General features: G+C 35.0%; 1 protein-coding gene across 1 annotated transcript in view; it reads left to right on the top strand.

Annotated features, from left to right (window-relative positions):
• LOC135215571 (elongation factor Tu-like) overlaps positions 1-22126 on the top strand; it is a gene marked incomplete in the record, with an annotated part of 110209 nt that overhangs the window by 74316 nt on the left and 13767 nt on the right. The window contains 1 exon segment of the mRNA XM_064250429.1: positions 11940-12088. Coding sequence (XP_064106499.1) covers positions 11940-12088 — 149 coding nt within the window.

The following is a 22126-nucleotide window of genomic DNA, read 5'->3' on the forward strand; positions in this document are numbered from 1 at the left end:
TGTTGCCTTGATCGTTTTACAATTGTTATATATCAAAATGATCGCAATTTAGTGTACAATGTAACGGGAAAAAATTAACTCGTTAGCTTTAACCGTTTTGCTCACAGCGCGATATGAATACAATTATATATGAAATTTTGTTTTCGCGCTATCATATACGTATCCCATTAATTATGTATGATAATGATATTTTGTTTCATTTCTGATGGTTGCGTACTAAACTTCTGGCAATGACAAAAAAAGGAGCCAAGAATGAACTCTTAATCTTGAAAACTAAGCGTGCTGTGATTTAAAAAAAAAACATTTTTTCCACTTCGGCGCTCACTCCCAGACCCCGCTGGCATACGGGAGACGATTTTAATTATACCCCTTCGGCGTTAAAGGGTTAATAAACCAAAACTATGTTATTTATCATAAATTAAGATCCCTTTCCCCATGGATTGTAGCCTGGGGGACAGTGTGACGTGTGCTTCAGGCAAGGTGGGGGCTTTTATTTACTATGCAACCCTCCCTCTCTCTCTTCACTAACTACGCTAATATCACGTATATTATGATATTCTGTAATCATATTAGAGCGAATTTTCTTCGTCTTTATGTTAGCAAGATGTTTTCCATGTCTTTTCCTCATTGGCATGATGAAATTCTTGCAGGAACATAGATAAACATATGTAAAAGCAAGCGAATGTCAGAGGTGAAACTCGAACGTGTGGACTACTTGATGTCTGTGCTCGCACTGAATCATGGTTGAACTTGATACTCCCTTCTGCGACTCACGTAATCTATACAGATGCCATTTCTCACAATTTCTTTGACAATAATTATCAAAATTTACGATAACAGAAGAAATATTGCATTTTCTTGTACAGATCAATGTTTTAGGCTTATTTAGTTATGTTTACTAATTACCCTGTAACTACGAAAGTAAGAGGAATTTTGACGAAATATTTTGTATACGTAATTACCATATGAAGCTCCATAAATTTTTTCTTGACTTTGCATATATATAAGGGTTCCGGCCGGCCCCCTTAAAGTATATCATCCTACATCAAATATACCATTGAATTGGTATTATTAATATAATTTCAAAGTCATCTGAAACATTTTACCATTATGAATATATGAACAGTCAATAACAGAGAGAGAGAGAGAGAGAGAGAGAGAGAGAGAGAGAGAGAGAGAGAGAGAGAGAGAGAGAGAGAGAATAACTCCTTACAATATCAAAAGATTGAAATGAACTTCTGTAGGAAACACTTCTTCCCCTCCCATAAATACATATATCTTTTCCAGAGAAGAGGGAAAGAGAGGACTGGACAATCTGCTTGTGTCTAACAATTTTTTTGCTGAGAGAGAGAAACACCAAATGTATACCTTATGTAACATCATACATCAAATTTACCTTAAATTATCATCATATTACTGTATTAACCACAGAGATTATATTGTTATAATTTCAAAGTAATCCTGAACATTAGTATCCTTAAAGGTATATATGTACATACATACATACTTCTAACACTTGCAGCCAAGAGAGAGAGAGAGAGAGTTACCACTATGACATACGTATCTTGTGGAGAGAGAGAGTTGTCCTTATAGTATTTAAAAGAGTGAAATGGAAAGATTGTTGTATTTAAAATACTCACCTATGAATTTTGTATTTACAGTTATAGTATTAATATACATATAGTATTATTACTGGAAAATATTAATAATAAACTTATTACATATACATGTACCATGAAAATGATCTCATCTCAGTAAGAGAGAGAGAGAGAGAGAGAGAGAGAGAGAGAGAAATTGCATAAAAACCATTAAAATCCTTGACCATTATTTGGCACTATTCCCCTCCCGTCACATTACTTTACATATTTGACAGCTTCCCAATCTCTGAGCGTCTCTGAAGTTGAGAGAAGGTAGGGAAATTGATACAGAGAAAGATGAAGGGAATAATAATTTTCATTTGAAATTACAGTTAAATTATTGTTAATATTTTTTTTTTTTTTATCAGTCCTCCACTTTGACTGGGTGGTATTTATTTATAGTGTGGGGTTCCGGGTTGCATCCTGCCTCCTTAGGAGTCCATCACTTTTCTTGCTATGTGCGCCATTTCTAGGATCACACTCTTCTGCACGAGTCCTGGAGCTGCTTCAGCCTCTAGCTTTTTTAGATTCCTTTCCAGGAATCTTGGGATCATGCCTAGTGTTCCTATGATTATGTGTACAATTTCCACTGACATATCCCATATCCTTATCATTTCTATTTTTAGGTCTTGATACTTATCCATTTTTTCCCTCTCTTCCTCTTCAACTCTGGTGTCCCACCCATGGTATTGCGACATCAATGAGTGATACTTTCTCCTTGATTTTGTCAATCAAAGTCATGTGTGGTCTATTTGCACGTATCACCCTATCTGTTCTGATACCATAGTCCCAGAGGATCTTTGCCTGATCGTTTTCTGTCACCCCATCAGGTTGGTGCTTGTACCACTTATTACTGCAAGGTAGCTGATGTTTCATGCACAGGCTCCAGTGGAGGGCTTTTGCCACTGAATCATGCCTCTTTTTGTAGTGGTTCTGTGCAAGTGCCAGATATTCGCTTGCTATGTGGTTTATGGTTTCAGTTTTTGTATTGCACTTCCTACATATGGGAGAGATGTTATTTCCTTCTATCGTTCTTTGAACGTATCTGGTTCTTAGGGATCGGCGTCGGTGACCCTGGTAGTGCTGACGCCAGAAAACTCACAATCAATCAATCAATCTGGTTCTTAGGGCCTGATCTTGTGCCGCTGTTATCATTCCTTCAGTTTCCTTCTTAAGCTCTCCCCTCTGTAGCCATTGCCATGTGTTATCGCTAGCTATTTCTTTAGTGTGTCTCATGTATTGTCTGTTTATTGGATGTTGTGCCAGTCCTCTGTTCTGTTTGTCACTCTCTTGTCTCTGTATATTTCTGGGTCTTCGTCTACTTTTATCAGTCCTTCTTCCCATGCACTCTTGAGCCACTCGTCATCACTGGTTTTCAGATATTGCCCCAGTGCTCTATTCTCGATGTTGACACAGTCCTCTATACTTAGTAGTCCTCTCCCTCCTTCCTTTTGTGTTATGTATAGTCTGTCCGTATTTGCTCTTGGGTGTAGTGCTTTGTGTATTGTCATATGTTTTCTAGGAAGGAGGGAGAGGACTATTATTATCATTACGTATTATTATTATTATTGTGTTTTTTTTTAAATATTAATAAACACACATCTACCATAAAAATTCTCTCATCTCAGCAAGAGAGAGGAGTTATCCTTACATAAGTGAAATAGAAAGGTTATTTTTATCTCTTTAAAATACTATCGCATACAAATTTTTTAATTACAGTTTTATTATTATCATTATTATTACTAGTATTATTAACAACTGAAAATATTAAGAAACATTAGTACATACTAGTACCTTAAAAATTCTTTCATCTCAAAAATGAGAGAGAGAGAGAGAGTGTGTGTGTTTATCTCTCAGTTCTCTCAGAAAATACTTCTAACGCTTCCAGTGAAACAGGGGGAGAGTTACCACTATGACATATATATCTTGTGTGGCCTACATCAAATATACCATTGAATTGGTATTATTAATATCATTTTAAAGTCATCTTAAACATTTTACCATTAGAAATATATAAACAGCCAATAGCAGAGAGAGAGAGAGAGAGAGAGAGAGAGAGAGAGAGAGAGAGAGAGAGAATAACTCCTTACGATTTCAATAGATTGAAATGAAGTCTGTAGGCAACACTTTTTTCCCCTCCCATAAATAGCTATATTTCTCCAGAGAAGAGAGAAAGAGAGGACTGTGCAATTATATTTGTCTGTCTATCAATTCTTTTGCTGAGAGCGAGAGATAAAAGAAGGAAGAAATAGAAACACCAAATGTATACCTTATGTAACATCCTGCATCAAATTTACCTTAAATGATTATCATATTACTGTATTAATGTTAGAGATTGTATTAATATAATTTCAAAGTAACCCTAAACATTAGTACCCTTAAAGGTATATACTGACATACATACTTATAACACTTGCAGCCAAGAGAGACAGAGTTACCACTATGACAAGTATCTTGTGGAGAGAGAGAGAGAGAGAGAGAGAGAGAGAGAGAGAGAGAGAGAGAGAGAGAGAGAGAGAGAGAGAGAGAGAGAGAGTTGTCCTTACAGTATTTAAAAGAGTGAAATGGAATTATTATTGTATGTAAAATACTCACATATGAATTTTGTAATTACAGTTATAGTATTATCATTGGAAAATATTAATGATAAACTTATTACACACATGTCCATGAAAAATTATAATCATCAGTAAGAGAGAGAGAGAGAGAGAGGAAGAGACGAGATGAGAAGGAGAGAGAGGGAGACGAGGAGAGAGAGAGACGAGTGAGAAGAGAGAGCATGAGAGGAGAGAGAGAGAGAGAGAGAGAGATTACATAAAAACCATTAAATTCGTTGACCATTGTATGGCATTGTTACTTTCCCAGCTCCAAGTGTCACTGGAGTTATGAGAAGGTAGGGAAATTGATACAGAAATAGACGAAGGGAAGAATTTTCATTTGAAATTAGTTATTGTATTATTACTACTTCTTATATTATTATTATTATTATTATTATTATTATTTGAAAATATAATAAACATATGCATCTACCATAAAAATTCTCTCATTTCAGTAAGAAAGAGGAGTTATCCTTACAAGTGAAATGGAAAGGTCATTTTCATCTCTTTGAAATACTACCATTATGAATTTTGTAATTAGTTTTATTATTATTATTATTATTATTATTATTATTATTATTATTATTATTATTAAATAACTGAAATTATCAATAAACATTTTACATACTAGTACCATAAAAATTCTTTCATCTCGGTAAGAGAGAGAGAGAGAGAGAGTGAGTGAGTGTGTTTATCTCTCTGTTCTCTCAAAAAATACTTTCCAGCGAAAGATAGGGAGGGAGTTACCAATGACACACTATTATTCTTGTGTGGCAAAAGAGAGAGGAGAGAGAGCGAGAGATGGAGAGAGAGAGAGGAGAGAGAGAGAGAGAAGAGAGATAACCTTAATTAAAAGTGACATGGATAGATTAGTATTGTATTTCTTTAAAATACTATCACATAATATGAATTTTGTAATTACAGTTATTATTATTATTATTATTATTATTATTATTATTATTATTATTATTATTATTATTATTATTATTATTATTATTATTATTGTATGCTGGAAGTAAACCCTCTTTTAAACATGTTTTATTAAAAGTAATTGCTGCCTCAGCTGCATTAATTTTAATAAAAACATATTATTATTATTATTGAAAGTATTAAAAAAAAACATATAGTACAAGTATACTCTATAAAAAATCTTGAGTCTCAGTAAATGAGAGAGAGAGAGAGAGAGGAGGGATGAGAGAGGGAGAATGAGGAGAGGAGAGAGAGAGAGAGCGGGAGAGAGAGAGACGAGAGAGAGAGAGAGAGAGGGGGGGGGGGGGGGAATTTCATGAGCACTTGGTGGCAACAACACAACAGCTCCTCCCCCTCCTGTCACATAACTTGATATATCTGACAGTTTTAGTACCTGGAGTTAGAGAAAGAAGACTGAGATTTCCTTCATTCTTCCATAATTTTTTAAATTTATAAACTAAAATCTTACTAATTCACTATGGTATTTTCTTTAATGAATTGATGTTATTGTTGTATAAATTAATATTAATATTTGAAAACAGTAAATCATTTATTTATCATACAAAAACCACATCTTTGTAAGAGAGCGAGAGAAGAGATAGAGAGAGAGAGAGAGCAGAGAGAGAGAGAGAGAGACGAGAGATGGAGGAGAGAGAGAGAGAGAGAGAATTATTATTTTTATTATGTGATATTTAAACTTATTAAGCTTACTAATACAGTTATTAATCAAAATTAATATTTTGAAAATTAGTAAATAATTTTGTATCATAAAAATGTATTTAGTCATGAAAATAAACATAAAAATACACTAATTAGTGATTATTTTTGTCGGAAAATCCTGCGAATGGGCGAATCCCCGCAAATAAATGGGTAGATATGGTCCAGAGAGAAATCCGCGAATCCGGAGAACGTGAATACGGGGGCCACCAGTGTTCCCCGCTTTCGCGGGGATGTGTACCAGGGACCCCGTAAATAGCGAAAACCCAAGAATAGTTAGAACTCCCCTCTAAAAATGCCCATATCTGCCTATCTTAAAAGTTCAAATACCATATGTATACTTACAGTATCATCCTACATCAAATATACCATTGAATTGGTATTAATATCATTTCAAAGTCATCTTAAACATTTTACCATTAGAAATATATAAACAGCCAATAACACACAGAGAGAGAGAGAGAGAGAGAGAGAGAGAGAGAGAGAGAGAGAGAGAGAGAGAGAGAGAGAAATAACTCCTTACAATATCAATAGATTGAAAGGAACTTCTATAGGCAACACTTATTTCCCCTCCCATAAATACATATATCTATTCCAGAGAAGGGAGAAAGAGAGGACTGAACAATTATGTTTGTCTGTATATCAATTCTTTTGCTGAGAGAGAGAGAGAGAGAGAGAGAGAGAGAGAGAGAGAGAGAGAGAGAGCGAGAGAGAGAGAGAGAGACAGAAGAGACCAAAGATAGAGAGAGAAACAAACCAAGTTACCTTTTGTAACATCCTACATCAAATTTACCTTAAATTATTATCATATTAATGTATTAATCTTAGAGACTGTATCAATATAATTTCAAAGTAATCCTAAACATTAGTACCCTGAAAGGTATATACATACTTCTAACACTTGCAGCAGAGAGAGAGAGAGAGAGAGAGAGAGAGAGAGAGAGAGAGAGAGAGAGAGAGAGAGAGAGAGAGAGAGTTGTCCTTACCCTTACAGTATTTAAAAGAGTGAAATGGAAAGATCGTTGTATTTAAAATACTCACATATGAATTTTGTAATTACATTTACAGTATTATTATTATTATTATAGTATTATTATTGGAAATATTAATAATAAACTTATTACATGCATGTACCATAAAAAGGATCTCCTCGTAAGAGAGAGAGAGAGAGAGAGAGAGAGAGAGAGAGAGAGAGAGAGAGATCGCATAAAAACCATTAAATTCGTTGACCATTGTCTGGCATTGTTACTTGACAAATTTGACAGTTTCCCAGCTCCGAAGCGTCACTGGAGTTACGAGAAGGTAGGTAAATTGATACAGAAAAAGACAAAGGGAAGAATTTTCATTTGAAATTAGTTTTATTATTATTATTATTTGAAAATATAATAAACACCTGCATCTACCATACAAATTCTCTCATCACAGTAAGAGAGAGGAGTTATCCTTACGTAAGTGAAATGGAAAGGTCATTTTTATCTCTTTAAAATACTACCACATGCAAAATTTTGTAATTACAGTTTTATTATTATTATTATTATTATTATTATTATTATTATTATTAACATAGAAAATATCAATAAACATTTTACATACTAGTACCATAAAAATTCTTTCATAAAAATTCTTTAATCTAAGTAAAGAGAGAGAGAGAGTGTGTGTGTTTATCTCTGTTCTCTCAGAAAATACTTACGTATATCGCTTCCAGCGAAACAGAGGGAAGGAGTTACTACACTATGACATACATATCCTATGTGGCAAAGAGAGAGAGAGAGAGAGTTATCCTTAATTAAAAGAGTGAAATGGATAGATTATTGTATTTCTTTAAAATACTATCACATAATATGAATGTTGTAATTACAGTTATATTAATATTATTATTATTATTATTATTATTATTAATAAAAGCAAATAGTACATGCATACTATAAAAATTCTCAAGTCTCAGTAAATGAGAGAGAGAGAGAGAGAGAGAGAGAGAGAGAGAGAGAGAGAGAGAGAGAGAGAGAGAGAAATTGCATGAATTTGGTGGCATTTGGTGGCACAACACAACAGCTCCTCCCCTCCGTCCATTACTTGATATGTTTGACACTTTTAGTACCTGGAGTTTGAGAGAGAAGACTGGGATTTCCTTCATTCTTACATAATTTTTCAAATTTATTAACTAAAATCTTACTAATTCACTTTAGTATTTTCTTTAATGAATTGATGTCATTGCTGTATACATTAATATTAATATTTGAAAGTAGTAAATCAATTATTTATCATACAAAAAAACCATTCATCTCTGTAGGAGAGAGAGAGAGAGAGAGAGAATTATTATTTTTACTATGTGATATCATTTAATCTTATTAAACTTACTAATACAGTATTAATCAGTATTAATATTTGAAAATTAGTAAATAATTTTTGTACCATAAAAATGCATTTAGTCATGAAAATAACATCAAAATACACTAATTAGTGATGATTTTTGCCGGAAAATCCCGCGAATAGACAAATCCCCCGCAAATAATGGCTAGATATGGTCCAGAGAGAAATCCGCGAATCCGGAGAACGCGAATATGGGGGGGAACACTGTATATATACATAAAGGCAGTCCCCGAGTTACGACGGGGGTTCCGTTCTTGAGACGCGTCGTAAGCCAGAACATCATCAAAACCCCTTAAAAAACCTTACTTTTATTGCTTTGGGGGCATTGAAAACTATGTAAACTGCATTCTTATTGCATTTTTCATAAAGAAAACCCTCAAATATTGATTATTTTGCATTTTTGGTGTCATATTTCTTGTGCCAGATAAGCGTTGTAGGCGTCGTAACCCTGGAACATGCGTCGTAACCCTGGAAATATTTTCTTATGAATATAATTGAAAAGCGCCTTAACCTCGGAACGTCGTAAGCCAAACCCGCCGTAACCCGGGGACTGCCTGTATACACACACACACACACACACACACACACACACACACACACACATATATATATATATATATATACAGTGGACCCCCCATATTCGCGTTCTCCGGATTCGCGGACTCACACATTCGCGGATTTCTCTCGGGAACGTTTCCCTGCATTATTCGCGGAAAATTCGCGCATTCGCAGTATTTTTCTATGAGAAATATCCACAAATCCTGGTTTTTGTTATCAATTTCATCATAAAATGCACTTTTTGTGATAAAACTATTAAAAAAACCAAGTATGAAAATTTTTAGTGGTTTTTCTTAAGTTTTACCGAACAAAATAGGCTGTTTTTAGCGTTTTTATAGGGGTTCCAAACATTCGCGGATTCTAACTATTCGCTGGGGGGTCTGGTACGCATCCCCCGCGAATACGGGGGGACCACTGTATATATATATATATATATATATATATATATATATATATATATATATATATATATATATATATATATATATAAAGATAAATGCCACGAAGGAAAAATAAACGAAGGAGGTCTGCAAGATCTTTCGACTTTAAAGTCCTCTACTGAGCAGATACTGCTCAGTAAAGGACTTTTAAAGTCAAAAGATCTTACAGACCTCCTTCGTTTATTTTTCCTTCGTGGCATTTATCTTATTTATGGATTTATCACGTTCCTAACTTTGTGATTCAGTTATACATATATATATATATATAAATATATATATTGTATATATATATATATTTATATATATATATATATATATATATATATATATACATACACAAAGTACCCAGAATAGTTAAGATCCACGAATATTTATAACCTCTGCTAAAAAAATTTATATTTGCTTTTCTTGAAAGTTCAAATACCAAATGTATACCTTAAATAGCATCCTACATCAAATATTCTTTAAATTATTATCTTTGAAATTATATTATTAATGTCAATTCAAAGTCATCTTAAACATTAGTACCCTTAAAGATATGCATGTACATATATGTACATCTAACCCTTCCAGCCAAAACACAGTGTTACCACTATGACATTTCTAGCAGGCAGAGAGAGAGAGTTTACCTCTTTAATCTCTCAGGAATCTAGTTCTCTTTACTAGGGACTGACGAAAAAAAAAATTGTGTTTTTGTCTTCCAAAAATGTAGTACCTTTACTAGCATATATTACCTTTATTATCATTTTTAAAACACTATGAACACACGCACACAAACAGTGTCCATCTGGTAATACCATTTGGTTAAAGAGACTCAAATTAGCAGCATACGTATCTTTTCCAGAGAGAGAGAGAGAGAGAGAGAGAGAGAGAGAGAGAGAGATAGATTTCAGTATGTACTATATCCTTTAACTGCCAAGCTGCACATCATTGGACTCACTAAGTTGGCAACAATGACAATCCCACCCTTGCTGTTTGGTTTCTTGACATTTCTGACAGGCTCGCCCTTCCCCATCTCTCCAAATCTCTCAGCAAAAAGATTGGGGTTTCCTTTATTTTTACATAATTTATTAATTTATAAACTAAAATTTTACTTATTCACCATAGTATTTTCTTTAATAAAATAATATTATTGCTGTTTACATTAATATTTGAAAATCAGTAAATCATTTATTTATCTTAAAAAAAACATACATCTCACTAAGAGAGAGAGAGAGAGAGAGAGAGAGAGAGAGAGAGAGGAAGTTGTTTTTATTATCTAATATCATTTAATCTTATTAAACTTAACACAGTACTATTAATCAATTTTAATATTTGAAAATTAGTAAAACATTTTTGTATTATCATAAAATGTATTGTAATGAAAATAACATCAAAATACATACACTAATTAGTGAATATTTATCGATGGAAAAGGCAGCAAATTGCCAAATTTTTTTTGAATAATTTATTGATAGGCTCAACAGGAAAAATCTGCGAATAGGTGAGTCTTCGAATCTTGAGAACATGAATACGGGGGTTGACTGTACACATATATATTATGCACATGTATGTAAATAAGTGTAAATAGTAAACATGGGAGAAGAAATTAATCCTTTCACATTAGGTCATATGAAACTAATCCTTGCATATAAGGTCATAAGAAACTACTTAATCCTTGCATATATTGTTTGAAACTAAGCCTTGCACACAAGGTCACACGAAACTAATCCTTGCACAAAGGTGGTGGATGCCTTTTGACCTGTTCTAATAAGAAACCTACACAAAAATTTTCCAATGCCATGTCTGTAGAGGAATTGTAGGCACTGAAGTCAGGTTGAAACATACAGGCTATGTCATCAACATCCCAATGACCTGGGGCTAGCAGTGTTTATGGCCCACTCTTACCTTCATAGGTCCAGTTCCTCCAAGAAAATTGATGGATGGATCATAGATTACTAATTCTGGAAGCTGTTAATGAACTTCATCTTCCACATAGCCAAAGGGTAACACATGTATTATAGAACAAAAATATTGTTTAACAACATCAGAACACCTCCAGTCTGACCCGTTCAATCTAGATGTCATTAGCATCAGAATGTCTGCTATCATTCAGGTTTTTTTTTTACAGATTTGTAAATAATGAAAATAATTAATGAAGAAAATGTGCTGTTCTTACGCAAGTCACTGTTTCTTGTGGTCTTGTTAGAAGTCTATCCAAAAATGTCATTGTAGATTGATTAAAATACATGTATTTACATCCATCTTCTAAAGATTAAAGGTTTGCCCACTTTTGGTGGTTCTTTGATGCTGTAAAATCTTTATTCCATAATCTGGCTGGGTATTATTTTAAAGGGAAGCCCACTCATATCTATATCCTTTGATAAATCAGAATTTCTGGGACTTGTTCTCCGATTGTGTCATGGATGTATTTCTTCCTAAATCAGTGAAAGTGCCAGATTATTCATGAGCAAAAACACTAGAGAAAATAATCTTAAGAAACTTATCAAACAACAAGAACAATAAATGTTAACATGTGAACGTAATAACAATGTAATAGAAAAATTATGACATTAAAAAGAAAAATTTATGACAGTGAGCAGACAAAAATTAAAATTATTCAAACCTTGTACAGTAACTTCTCATCTCAAATTCGGCTGCTTTATTTACAGGTTCGAAGCAACAGTTTACTTTTTGACCAAGCAAGAAGGTGGTAGATCTCGTCCAATATCTTCCATGTATATACAGCAACTTTTTTGTCAGACTTGGAATATTACTTGTAGGCTAGACCTTCCTGACCAGTTGACAATGGTAATGCCAGGTAAGAACAAAGAATTGACAACATTTTTTGTATAGAAGTAAAGAAGCTCTGCCACTTGTAAGTGTAGGCCAGCCATCTCTTAGTTTTAGTAATAGGATTGCTACTAGTAATTCACTCCCCTATATTGGTAAAAACTGCTAAAAAGTTATTGCACATTATGTGAAGTACCGTGAGGCCTTATAATTGTCTTTTAAGTATATTGTAAGTAAATTTAGCATAGCTGGAAACCTAAGGAGGAACTCAAGTTAGCCCTAAACTTAATTCAGTTTGCCTAATTTTTATTAATATATACCATTTTACTGCCAGTATTCTTTCTTGTGAATCACTGTGTCAGCTGAACTCCAAACAATCTTACAAATTCCAAGGTTTATTTACACTGACCTGGCTTTACAGCCGTAAAGGTTCTCTTTTCTGTTGTGTAATTTTGGCAGTTTCCCAGTAGCATCATTCATGTACTGGTTGAATTCTGTTTCTCATATATTCATTCCTACACCTCTAAAATCAATTGCTTACAAGGTCATATGAAGCTAATCCTCGCACACAAGGTCATATGAAACTGATCCTACATATAAAGTCATGAAACTGATATGTGCACACATGGTCACATGAAACTGATCCTTACAGACAAGATCATATGAAACTGATCCTTACACACAAGGTCATATGAAAATGACAGATTTTGTTATTAATTTGTATTTTTCATAGCTAACAAACCTGAGGTCTTAATAATGGGATAATCTTCTAGCGGTAAAAACAATCAGAGATGGTAAAACAAGGAGTCTGTAGCATCTGGCAACTCATGCATATACGGAATGGTTACACAAAACGGATTATTGTGTATAAGTTCATACGAAACTAATCCTTACATATAGTCATATGAAACTAATCCTTGCACACAAGATTATATGAAACTAATCCTTACGCACAAGGCCATATGAAACTGGTCCTTGCAGACAAGGTCATATGTAACATCTCAAGAAAATATAAGTTTTCACACCCGATCTCTGGTACACATCCCCCGTGAATAGGGAGGTTCACTGTATAGATTTAAAGTGTACTGTACCAGGATCTGTATCAACAGCCTCAGATGAGATGCTAGTTATCTTTGAGGTTTCATGAACCATTCTGCCCACTCGTAGTTTGCTATATAATGTTTCAAAATTTGAATGCCAGTCATGTTTTAGCTTTTACTACTTTTGGGCAGTAGCAATTAATTTTTTTTATTTGATAGTAATTTAAATCTATTATTACATGTGCTTAACTGTTTTTTTTTTTTTGTTCCATTGTTTATTTTGCCAGTGTGTCATATTTTCAGCTTGGTTTGTTTCTGTTTTTAGCAGGGTTATACACAAAACTATACTGTAGATGACTTTTCACCAGAATTTGACCTGAGGTGTGCCTCATGACTGGCAACAAGTGATTAGGTTTGGGGAGAGATAGGAAAGGAAATTTTAGTAAGATGGTACCTTTTTGGGGTGGACTGCATAACCTGTAACTGCAAGAAATTAAAACCCCAGACAATTACCGTAGGTTTTTCTGAACAAAGTTCATAATTACTTACACTGGCGAGGCTTATTGGCTGTGATGGTGTCTATGAGAGTTCTCTTTTATGTCAAAATTTGGGGATTATAGGTCTGGTTGCATTGTTGTTTAAAGTGTTAAGCTGTATTATACTGGGACCGAGGATCGTGAGCAGGTGGGTAAATTGCATGATTGTCTGTTACGGACTCTGAGATCTCAGAGACAATGTTACGGTGTCGAAATATCCTGGAAAGGGTCGACACAATGTTACGGCCTCTTGAGAGAGGTCCGCTTCAGGTTCGATATGAAATAATAAAAAAAAATATATATCAACACCAACAGTTGAAACTGGGGATACGAATATAGAAAGAAACACTAACACAACAAAGGTTTATTAAACAAGCTTACTAACGAAGGCAAATGCAGAATGTTATCTCCTATTTACATAAAAAGACAGAATCTTACACTGCATGAACTGGGGGAACAGTGAGGCAATTTGAATATTTGCTAGTCAATTTGGTAATTCAAAGTGATGGCTTCTCCAAAAGTAGAGCGGCAATTGCAGACGTCCTCTTGACTCCGTATTGCAGAAACTAGTCTACTTGAAAAGCAGGAACTCCCCAAAAACCTGTAGCAGGACCTTTTCTTCTCTGAAGTTTGCTCGACGTCGAGAAAACACGGCCGTCCACTCCTGAAAACGAGTAGACCAATATCCAACCAACTCTCGAACAACTCTTCTTTTGATTGATACTTCGTCAGTTCCTTCGTCTCTAGTCTCTCTCTGACGATCACTGCTGCTGATCTCTCACTGATAATCTGATCTGTGGCTCTTACTGAGGATATCTCTCTGTGACTAACTGGTGATCTCTCTCTTTTACGATCTCTTCCTTCTCTTACGATCACTGTTCTCCAAAGTTCGTTCGTCGTATTTATACGGCACTCTGGGGGCGGAGCCTACAGCGAGCGTCACAGACTCCAGGGATTTCTAGAACTTCTTAGATGAATCTAGACGAGGTATTGCATCAGAAATCACGGCGTTTCTCACGTCCAGACGAGTTCCACAACACTCCTTCCGATTCTAGAACCATCATGATAACAGGCATCTCCAACACGGTGCACTAACACCTCCTTGCTGCCGAACTTCTCGAAAATGCGTTCTCCTTTCCTTTAAATTTCTTTGCTATGAAGCAATTACCATCACATTGTCACATATAAGAAAGATTACGCAAGGAAAATATTCAAGTTGTAGCAGAGTGTGGTTAGTTGAAGATGGACGGATCCAACGGTGAACAGTGGGATATAAGACGGAGAAGGGATTGTCCAAGATTCAACAGGATACAGGCAAGTTTAAAAGATGGAGAGGACTAGTCATAGATTGGCTTATGGTGTGTGGAGACGTGAAATATCTGTGGATAGATAAGAATGAGTTCAAAATGAAAAGCCGTAAAAGTAACAGAAACAGAAGGAATAAATGTAAGGATAAAGAGGATTAAAAATTAATCCTATCTAAACTAGATGAAGTTTATCTAAAAGATACGCTAATGGAGAATAACTAAAATGAAAAACTATTTTAAAATATGAAGAGAGAATCTAGTGAAAAGACGAGAGACTTTCTAATTAGGAATGAAAAGACAGAATCAGAGTGTAACAGAGTGATGGGTGAAAGCATGCTTGAAGGAGAAGCTAAGGATTAGAGCAAGCATATCTGACAGAAAATAATAATAAAATAAGGAAAGTTGGAATATAAAACATTGTCATAGATAATGAAAAGAATTTTGAGGGAGGGAACAAACAGGGAGGGGAATAGTGGGGTTCAGAAAGCAATGCAAATTCCTGAAAAGAGAGAGAAAACCATAGATATCAGGGGAAATGGAACAGAGGTAGGGGTGGAAGAAATCCTATAAATACAGAAGAGAAAACAGAGACTGGACAAGAAGAAGAAAAGTTTATATAGCAGAAGTTACTAAAATAGAGGAAGAATCTTGGAAGACGATGCATTTTAGACAGTATGTAAATCGAGAGTTTGTGGGGAGTTGTGACTAGCATGCTTTGTCAGGGGTTTGGATCAGGAAGAGTTATGGAGAATGAATGATACAAAGAGTCTAATAAAGTATTTAATTTTGGTGAGTCATCATATAAGTCAAAAGGAGTAAGGAAATACCAGAGATATTGAAAACAAAAAGTTTTATTGGAAGAAAGAATTTTTGCAGGGTGATGTACCATGGTTAATAAGTAAGAAAACCTTGACCATAAATTAAAAAAAAATTTATAATAGAGTAGTATTAGGGGAAATGAAGGTAAAGTTAAGAGAAGACAAACAGGGTCTCTTAAGAATACCAATTTTGAGGCATTAGGTAGAAGAATAATTATTACTGGAGATTGGAAGGGAAAGAGTGTAAGGGAAATTAAAGCTGCAATGATGAAGTTACATCTACAGTTTGGTCATGGAAGTGAAAATAAAATATGTAGCCAACAGAAGCACAGTGGAGTGATGGTTTGAGAGAGAAAGAGGAGAAAATATGGTAGCTGACAGAAGCACAGTGGAGTGATGGTTTGAGAGAGAAAGAGGAGAAAATATGGTAGCTGACAGAAGCACAGTGGAGTGATGGTTTGAGAGGGAAAGAAAAGGAGAAAATATGGTAGCTGACAGAAGCACAGTGGAGTGATGGCTTGAGAGAGAAAGAAAAGGCGAAAATATGGTAGCTAACAGAAGCACAGTGAAGTGATGGCTTGAGAGAGAAAGAAAAGGAGGAAATAAAAAAAGTTACTAAGAGACTTGATTAGAAGTTGTGAGGTATGTAAAAGATACAAAAGAAACCCAGATAAACCAGTAGTAGGATTTTCTTGGAGTAAAACATTTAATGAAGTTGTAGCAATGTATGTGAGAGAGATAGAAAGTTCTTGGTAATGGTAGATATGGCAATGAGATATTGTCAGGCTTTTTGGATAAAAGGAACTTTTTGATGGGTGGTGTGCTATATTTTAAGCGCCTTTTAAAATATTTTGTCAGACAATGGGGGAGAATTTCAAAATGGAAATGGAAGGAGAATGGCAGAAAGATGCAATATTAAAGTATTGGCCACAGCATCTGAATCTCTTTGGAGCAATGGAATAGATGTATGAGAAAAGCCAGTAGGCATAATCAAAGAAATCCTAAGAAATATGATAGAGAGTGAGGAAGTAAGTGGATTGGTCCATAGCATTGAGATGGGTAGTGGGTACTAGGAACTGCTTAATAAATAATGGGGGTTTCTCTCCTAACCAATCAGTATTTGGAAAAACCCTTCTCTGCCTAATTTAATGGGAGAAGAGTTCAAGTCCTGCAAGCAGAGAGATAGGTATGGAAGAGTATAGTAAGGCCAAAGGAAGTGTTTATATAAAATGAGGCTTGTAAAAAAATAATCACTTTGTAAAATAAGAATCATTCTAAATTAAAATGTCAAGAGAACATAAATATAAAGAAGCATTATGGGAGATGAGGTATTCTGTATGAGAGATAATGAATGGAGAGGACCAGCCCAGGTATTGGGAATATCAGGTAAAATGGTAATGGTTAAACATGGGGATTCTCTAAGAGAAGTAGCTATAGTAGATTCACTTCACCAGTGCATCTCATGCCCACCGCCGTTCATTACGACACTGCTGATTGGCTGTTGATAAGCCAATCACAGGGCTGGAAACTGTCTTTCAAGAGAGTTCACTTAGGCAGGATGTATGTTCCACCTCTCCTCTTTCAAAAGTTATAACTTTCATTACGCCTCAGTTTTACCAGCAGAAAAGTAGCGTTTTCCAAATGCATCACTAAACATCAACAAGCCAATGATTTAAGAATTATGATGAAATAAGAATTATGAATAAAATCATAAATAATAAAAACGAATAATTGGAGGGATATAGGAGGACTGATTGTAGCAAAAGAAAAATCAATTGGATGAATAAATTTCCTCCATAAGGTATCAATATCTTAAGTAACAATATTTTTCATATAAAGATGGTGATACTGATAGTGACGTTAATGAAGTCTTAATATTCTTTTCCCCCCATAAGACTTCTTCTATAGAGGGATCGTGTTCATGATGATGATGCCATCGAGTGACCACGTGAGCAACACCTGACTACATGAAGATAAGAGAGAGAGATTAATATTCTTAATCTTTTGCTTGCTATTTTCATATTGATAACCCTGCCTATAATTATTTTGGTAGCATTGTCTTCCACATGACATTTACGCTACGTAACTGTATGAAACGCAAGATGATAAATGATGAATGCACTGCAATCTCATGTAAAGCCAGCCACTATTGTTCAGTTATGCCTGAACAGATATAACTGCACAGTCGGACTATGCAGGCAAATCTTCGCTACTAACAATACACTCCTTTGCCTAAGTCCTCCGTAGCAGTTATGGCGTCAACACACAATGCTCAAGCTGTAATTGGCTTGCTGACATCATAAAAAAAATATTCATTCCAGTGAAAGAGTGGTAGAAAAAATCTGATTAAATACTCCCATGTGAATTTGTTAAGAATTTCAATTTGACCTCACAGACTTTCAAAAGTTTATTAAATATTTTATGAATGAACGAAGTTCCATGGAAAGGTAATTAAGTTCATAATCGTTTCTTTTCATTTCAAAGTTCACATATGTAGGCCTAGTATTTTTTCTATTTCATTAAAAAGGGTTAACACTGATTTGTTTTCATTTTATGATTGACTTTATGGCATGTTACAATGAACAAAAGTCCATAGTTTACTACCCCTCTTCCTTTGTTTCATAGTGTTTTGATTAATCTATTTTCATTTAAAAACAAACTTGCGTGGGATGTAAGCAGTGAATTAACATATATAGTCCAACTTTGTTTTATTTGTTTTCATCAGAAAGTAGAATATTTTTTTGTTCTCATTTAAAAATGAATTATATACATAGTGCATAATCATGGAAGGATGCATAGACCTATTCTTATTTTACATTATTTTGTCATAATAAATATTTATTCTCACTGAAAACCTGACTTGCATATATGGTTTATAACCACAGATAAACTTAAATAGGCTTAATCTGTTACAATAGCCTTTGGATCTTACTTGCCAAAGCAAAGTCTCATTCATATAGAAGATTTCAATGAAAACTACAAGACATTCAGGAGTGATGCTGCTACTTTCAGCCTTCAATATAGTACGTACACAATTGTTTTTCCTGTGGAAAAATTATAAATATATTTTATTTGATATCCATATTAATTATTAAAAAGTAAATCCAAGATATCATCAATTTAGGTATAAACACTTTGCAATTCGGTGAAACCCAACTTAACATTCTTGATTGGTACATGTTATCTGTCTGCAGACAGACAGCCAACTGAGCCAAAAGAGTTGCCTCCACCACAATAACGTTGCAATGCACATGCGCAGCCATTTGGCCTGATGCTCATTGATTGAGATGAGCATTTTACTCAGCCGCCTGTGCAGACTGGTAAAACTGTCCAGGTTGTCAACACTTAACGTTCAGTTATAACTGCACAGGCATAACTGAACTTTAGTGGCGGGGTTTAGGAATGAAAGAATATATTTCATATTGAGAAATTTGTCTTATTTCACTATAAATATTTTAGCATTAAGTTTACTGAACTACATAATTCTTATATCATTATATGTAATCCTTAAGTCATTGGCTTGACAATATTTGGTGATGAAATTGGAAAACGCTCCATTTCTGCAGGTGAAACTGAAGTGCAATGAAAGTTATAATGTTTGAAAGATGTTGGAATATAGATGTTGCCTATGTGAACTCTTGAGAGAGACTGAGAAGTTCCAGCCCTGTGATTGGCTTATCAACAGCCAATCAGGAGTGTCGTAAGGAACGGCGTTGGGCATGAGATGCACGGGTGAAGTGAATCTACTATAGAATATGTGTTAGTAGGATTCAAAGACTTATTACCAGAAACAGAAAAAATACCTAAAATAGATAAAATACCTATTGTGAAAGATAAATCCGGTGCCCCAAAGGAAGGGAATGTAAATATTCAGGAAGGAAAGTGAGATAATAAGGGGCTGGAGAAGGAATGCAGACAAAGAAGAGGCTAATAGAGAGATGTGGTAGAAGAAACAGTGGAAGGGGAAATTGAATTAATAGAAGATACCCAAATTCAAAAAAGGAAATAGAGGAATAGACTATACAGTGGGCCCTACATATTCCTGTTCTCCGTATTTGCAGATTTCTCTCTGAAACAAATCCCCCCCTTATTCGCTGGAAATTTGCCTATTCACAGTATTTTTCTATGAGAAATATCCGCAAATTCCTGGCTTTTTTTCATCAATTTCATCATAAAATGCACTTTTTTGTTATAAATATATTTTTAAAAACCAGGTAAAAATAATTTTAGTGGGTTTTTCTCAAGTTGTAACTAACAGAATAGTCCATTTTAAGTATTTTTATAGAGGTTCTATAATAATAATAATAATAATGTTCTAAAGGGTCCACAATAATAAAGTGTAAAAAGTCTGTGTATAATTTTGAAGACTTTACAGAAAGCTTTCGAACCCTTCCCTGGGTTCATCTTCAGTCCAAATGAACAATAAGTTACAACAAGTTCATTTGGACTGAAGATGAACCCAGGGAAGGGTTCGAAAGCTTTCTGTAAAGTCTTCAAAATTATACACGGACTTTTTACACTTTGTATTTTTGTGGACCCTTTAGAACATTATATATACTCTTGTGATAGAGAGTTTTTCCCTAATAATAATAATATCCTTTATTTCAGCTCAGGGCCATATACATGGAATAAACAAAATACAGACAGTAACATACACAATCTAGATACATGAGACAACATAAAAAAAATGAATAATCAGCAAATTACCCTTACAACACTGTTATTACCAGTAATCATAATACTGGTAATAACAGTAATAATATTGGTGAGAAAAAAATGCATTGAGAGTTATAACAGTTAGTGCACAGATAATATAAATTAAATTTCAACTAGAGACCTTAGGTGGTTACAGTAGTCAGGTCCAGAGGGCTGAATACGAAAATTGAATGTAAAAATAATTTTAACTTGATAGTAATCACAGTAATAATGAAAAATTAAAATATCAGCAATAAGTATAATAATGACAAAATCTGCAGATGACATCTTGCCAATACAGGGATTAAGTCCTTTAGGGGACAAAGGCCTCATTTTCCCATCTTTCCCACAATTTAGATCTTGCTTCACTCCTTAGGATGCTTTGTATGAGCGAGTTGCTACTGTTTTTCACTCGGGTTACCAGACATTGTTCGCCTAACAATGATTTTTAAATTGTCCAGGTGGTTTTCTATGAACATCTGTGTGGCGGAGTGGTAGCGAGGAGTGTTTGCGAAGCGTCTCAGAATGTCATTGTGCACAACAGTGATGCGTCTCATGGTCTCTCGGGTATAGTTCATCCAGAGGGAACACCCATAGATACTGTAGCTGTACAAGCAGAAGAGCAGCAGTTTCATGTCTCGGTGACAGAAGGCAAACCTCCTTGCAATCATGTTGCCAGTTGCACATAGTTTACGACACCTGTGTTTAATGTGTGCCATATCTTTTAGGTCGTCGGTGATAATGTGACCCAAATACGGAAATTCATGCACAAATTCCAGCCGATGGTTTCCAAGGAAAATTTGTAGTTCTGCAATATGCTTATGTGATCTTGGGAGCACCGACATGATGGGGAAATCAGAACCATATCGTCGGCGTAACAGAGGTTGTTTATAGTTGTTTCATTGACAGTCCATCCGATTGGGAGTGAGTTCAGTTTGACTTTCAAGGCATCTGTGTATGTATTAAACAGGTAAGGAGAGAGAATGTCCCCTTGCCGAAGCCCGTTTAGGGAGCCGAAGGTGTACGATAATACGTTACCCCATTTGACACAAAATTGCTGTGTGGAGAACCAGCAATATAAAATGCCAATTAGATACAGGGGTGTGCCCCTTTTATGCAGCTTCAGGTAGTTTACTCTGTCAAATGCTTTTCTCACATCTACAAAACAAAGGAAAACAGGAGAGGCTGATGATAGTTAGTAGTTCAGCAATTCTTTCAGTATGTAGATGCAGGTGTCGGTTGAGTGGTTTGCTTTAAACCCGAACTGGTTGTCAGTGGTTTGTAGAAAGGGGAGAAGTCTCACTAGAAGAACCGACTCAAGTATCTTCGATGCAATCGTTGTGATTCCAATCGGCCGGTAGTTGCCAGGGTCAGCTGCATCCTTTAGCTTGTTTTTGATTAATGGTATCAAGTGAACTAAGAGTAGGGAGTCTGGAAGAAACTGGTGAGTTATGCACGCATTGAATAGGGCAGCTAGCAAAATGTAAATTATTGGATGGCCGAATTTGAAAGCCTCTGCGGGAAGACCATCACAACCAGGCGATTTATTAGGTAGGCTGTTTATGGCATCGCTGATGTTACCTGGCGTAATACGGTCTGCAAAATGAAATTGAATGTTGTCAGTAAGGAGGTTATCTACATCCCTTCTTGAATCTTGATCATTTATGCAA

The sequence above is a fragment of the Macrobrachium nipponense genome, chromosome 5 (genome assembly GCF_015104395.2).
Source record: "Macrobrachium nipponense isolate FS-2020 chromosome 5, ASM1510439v2, whole genome shotgun sequence".
Lineage (NCBI taxonomy): Eukaryota > Metazoa > Arthropoda > Malacostraca > Decapoda > Palaemonidae > Macrobrachium > Macrobrachium nipponense.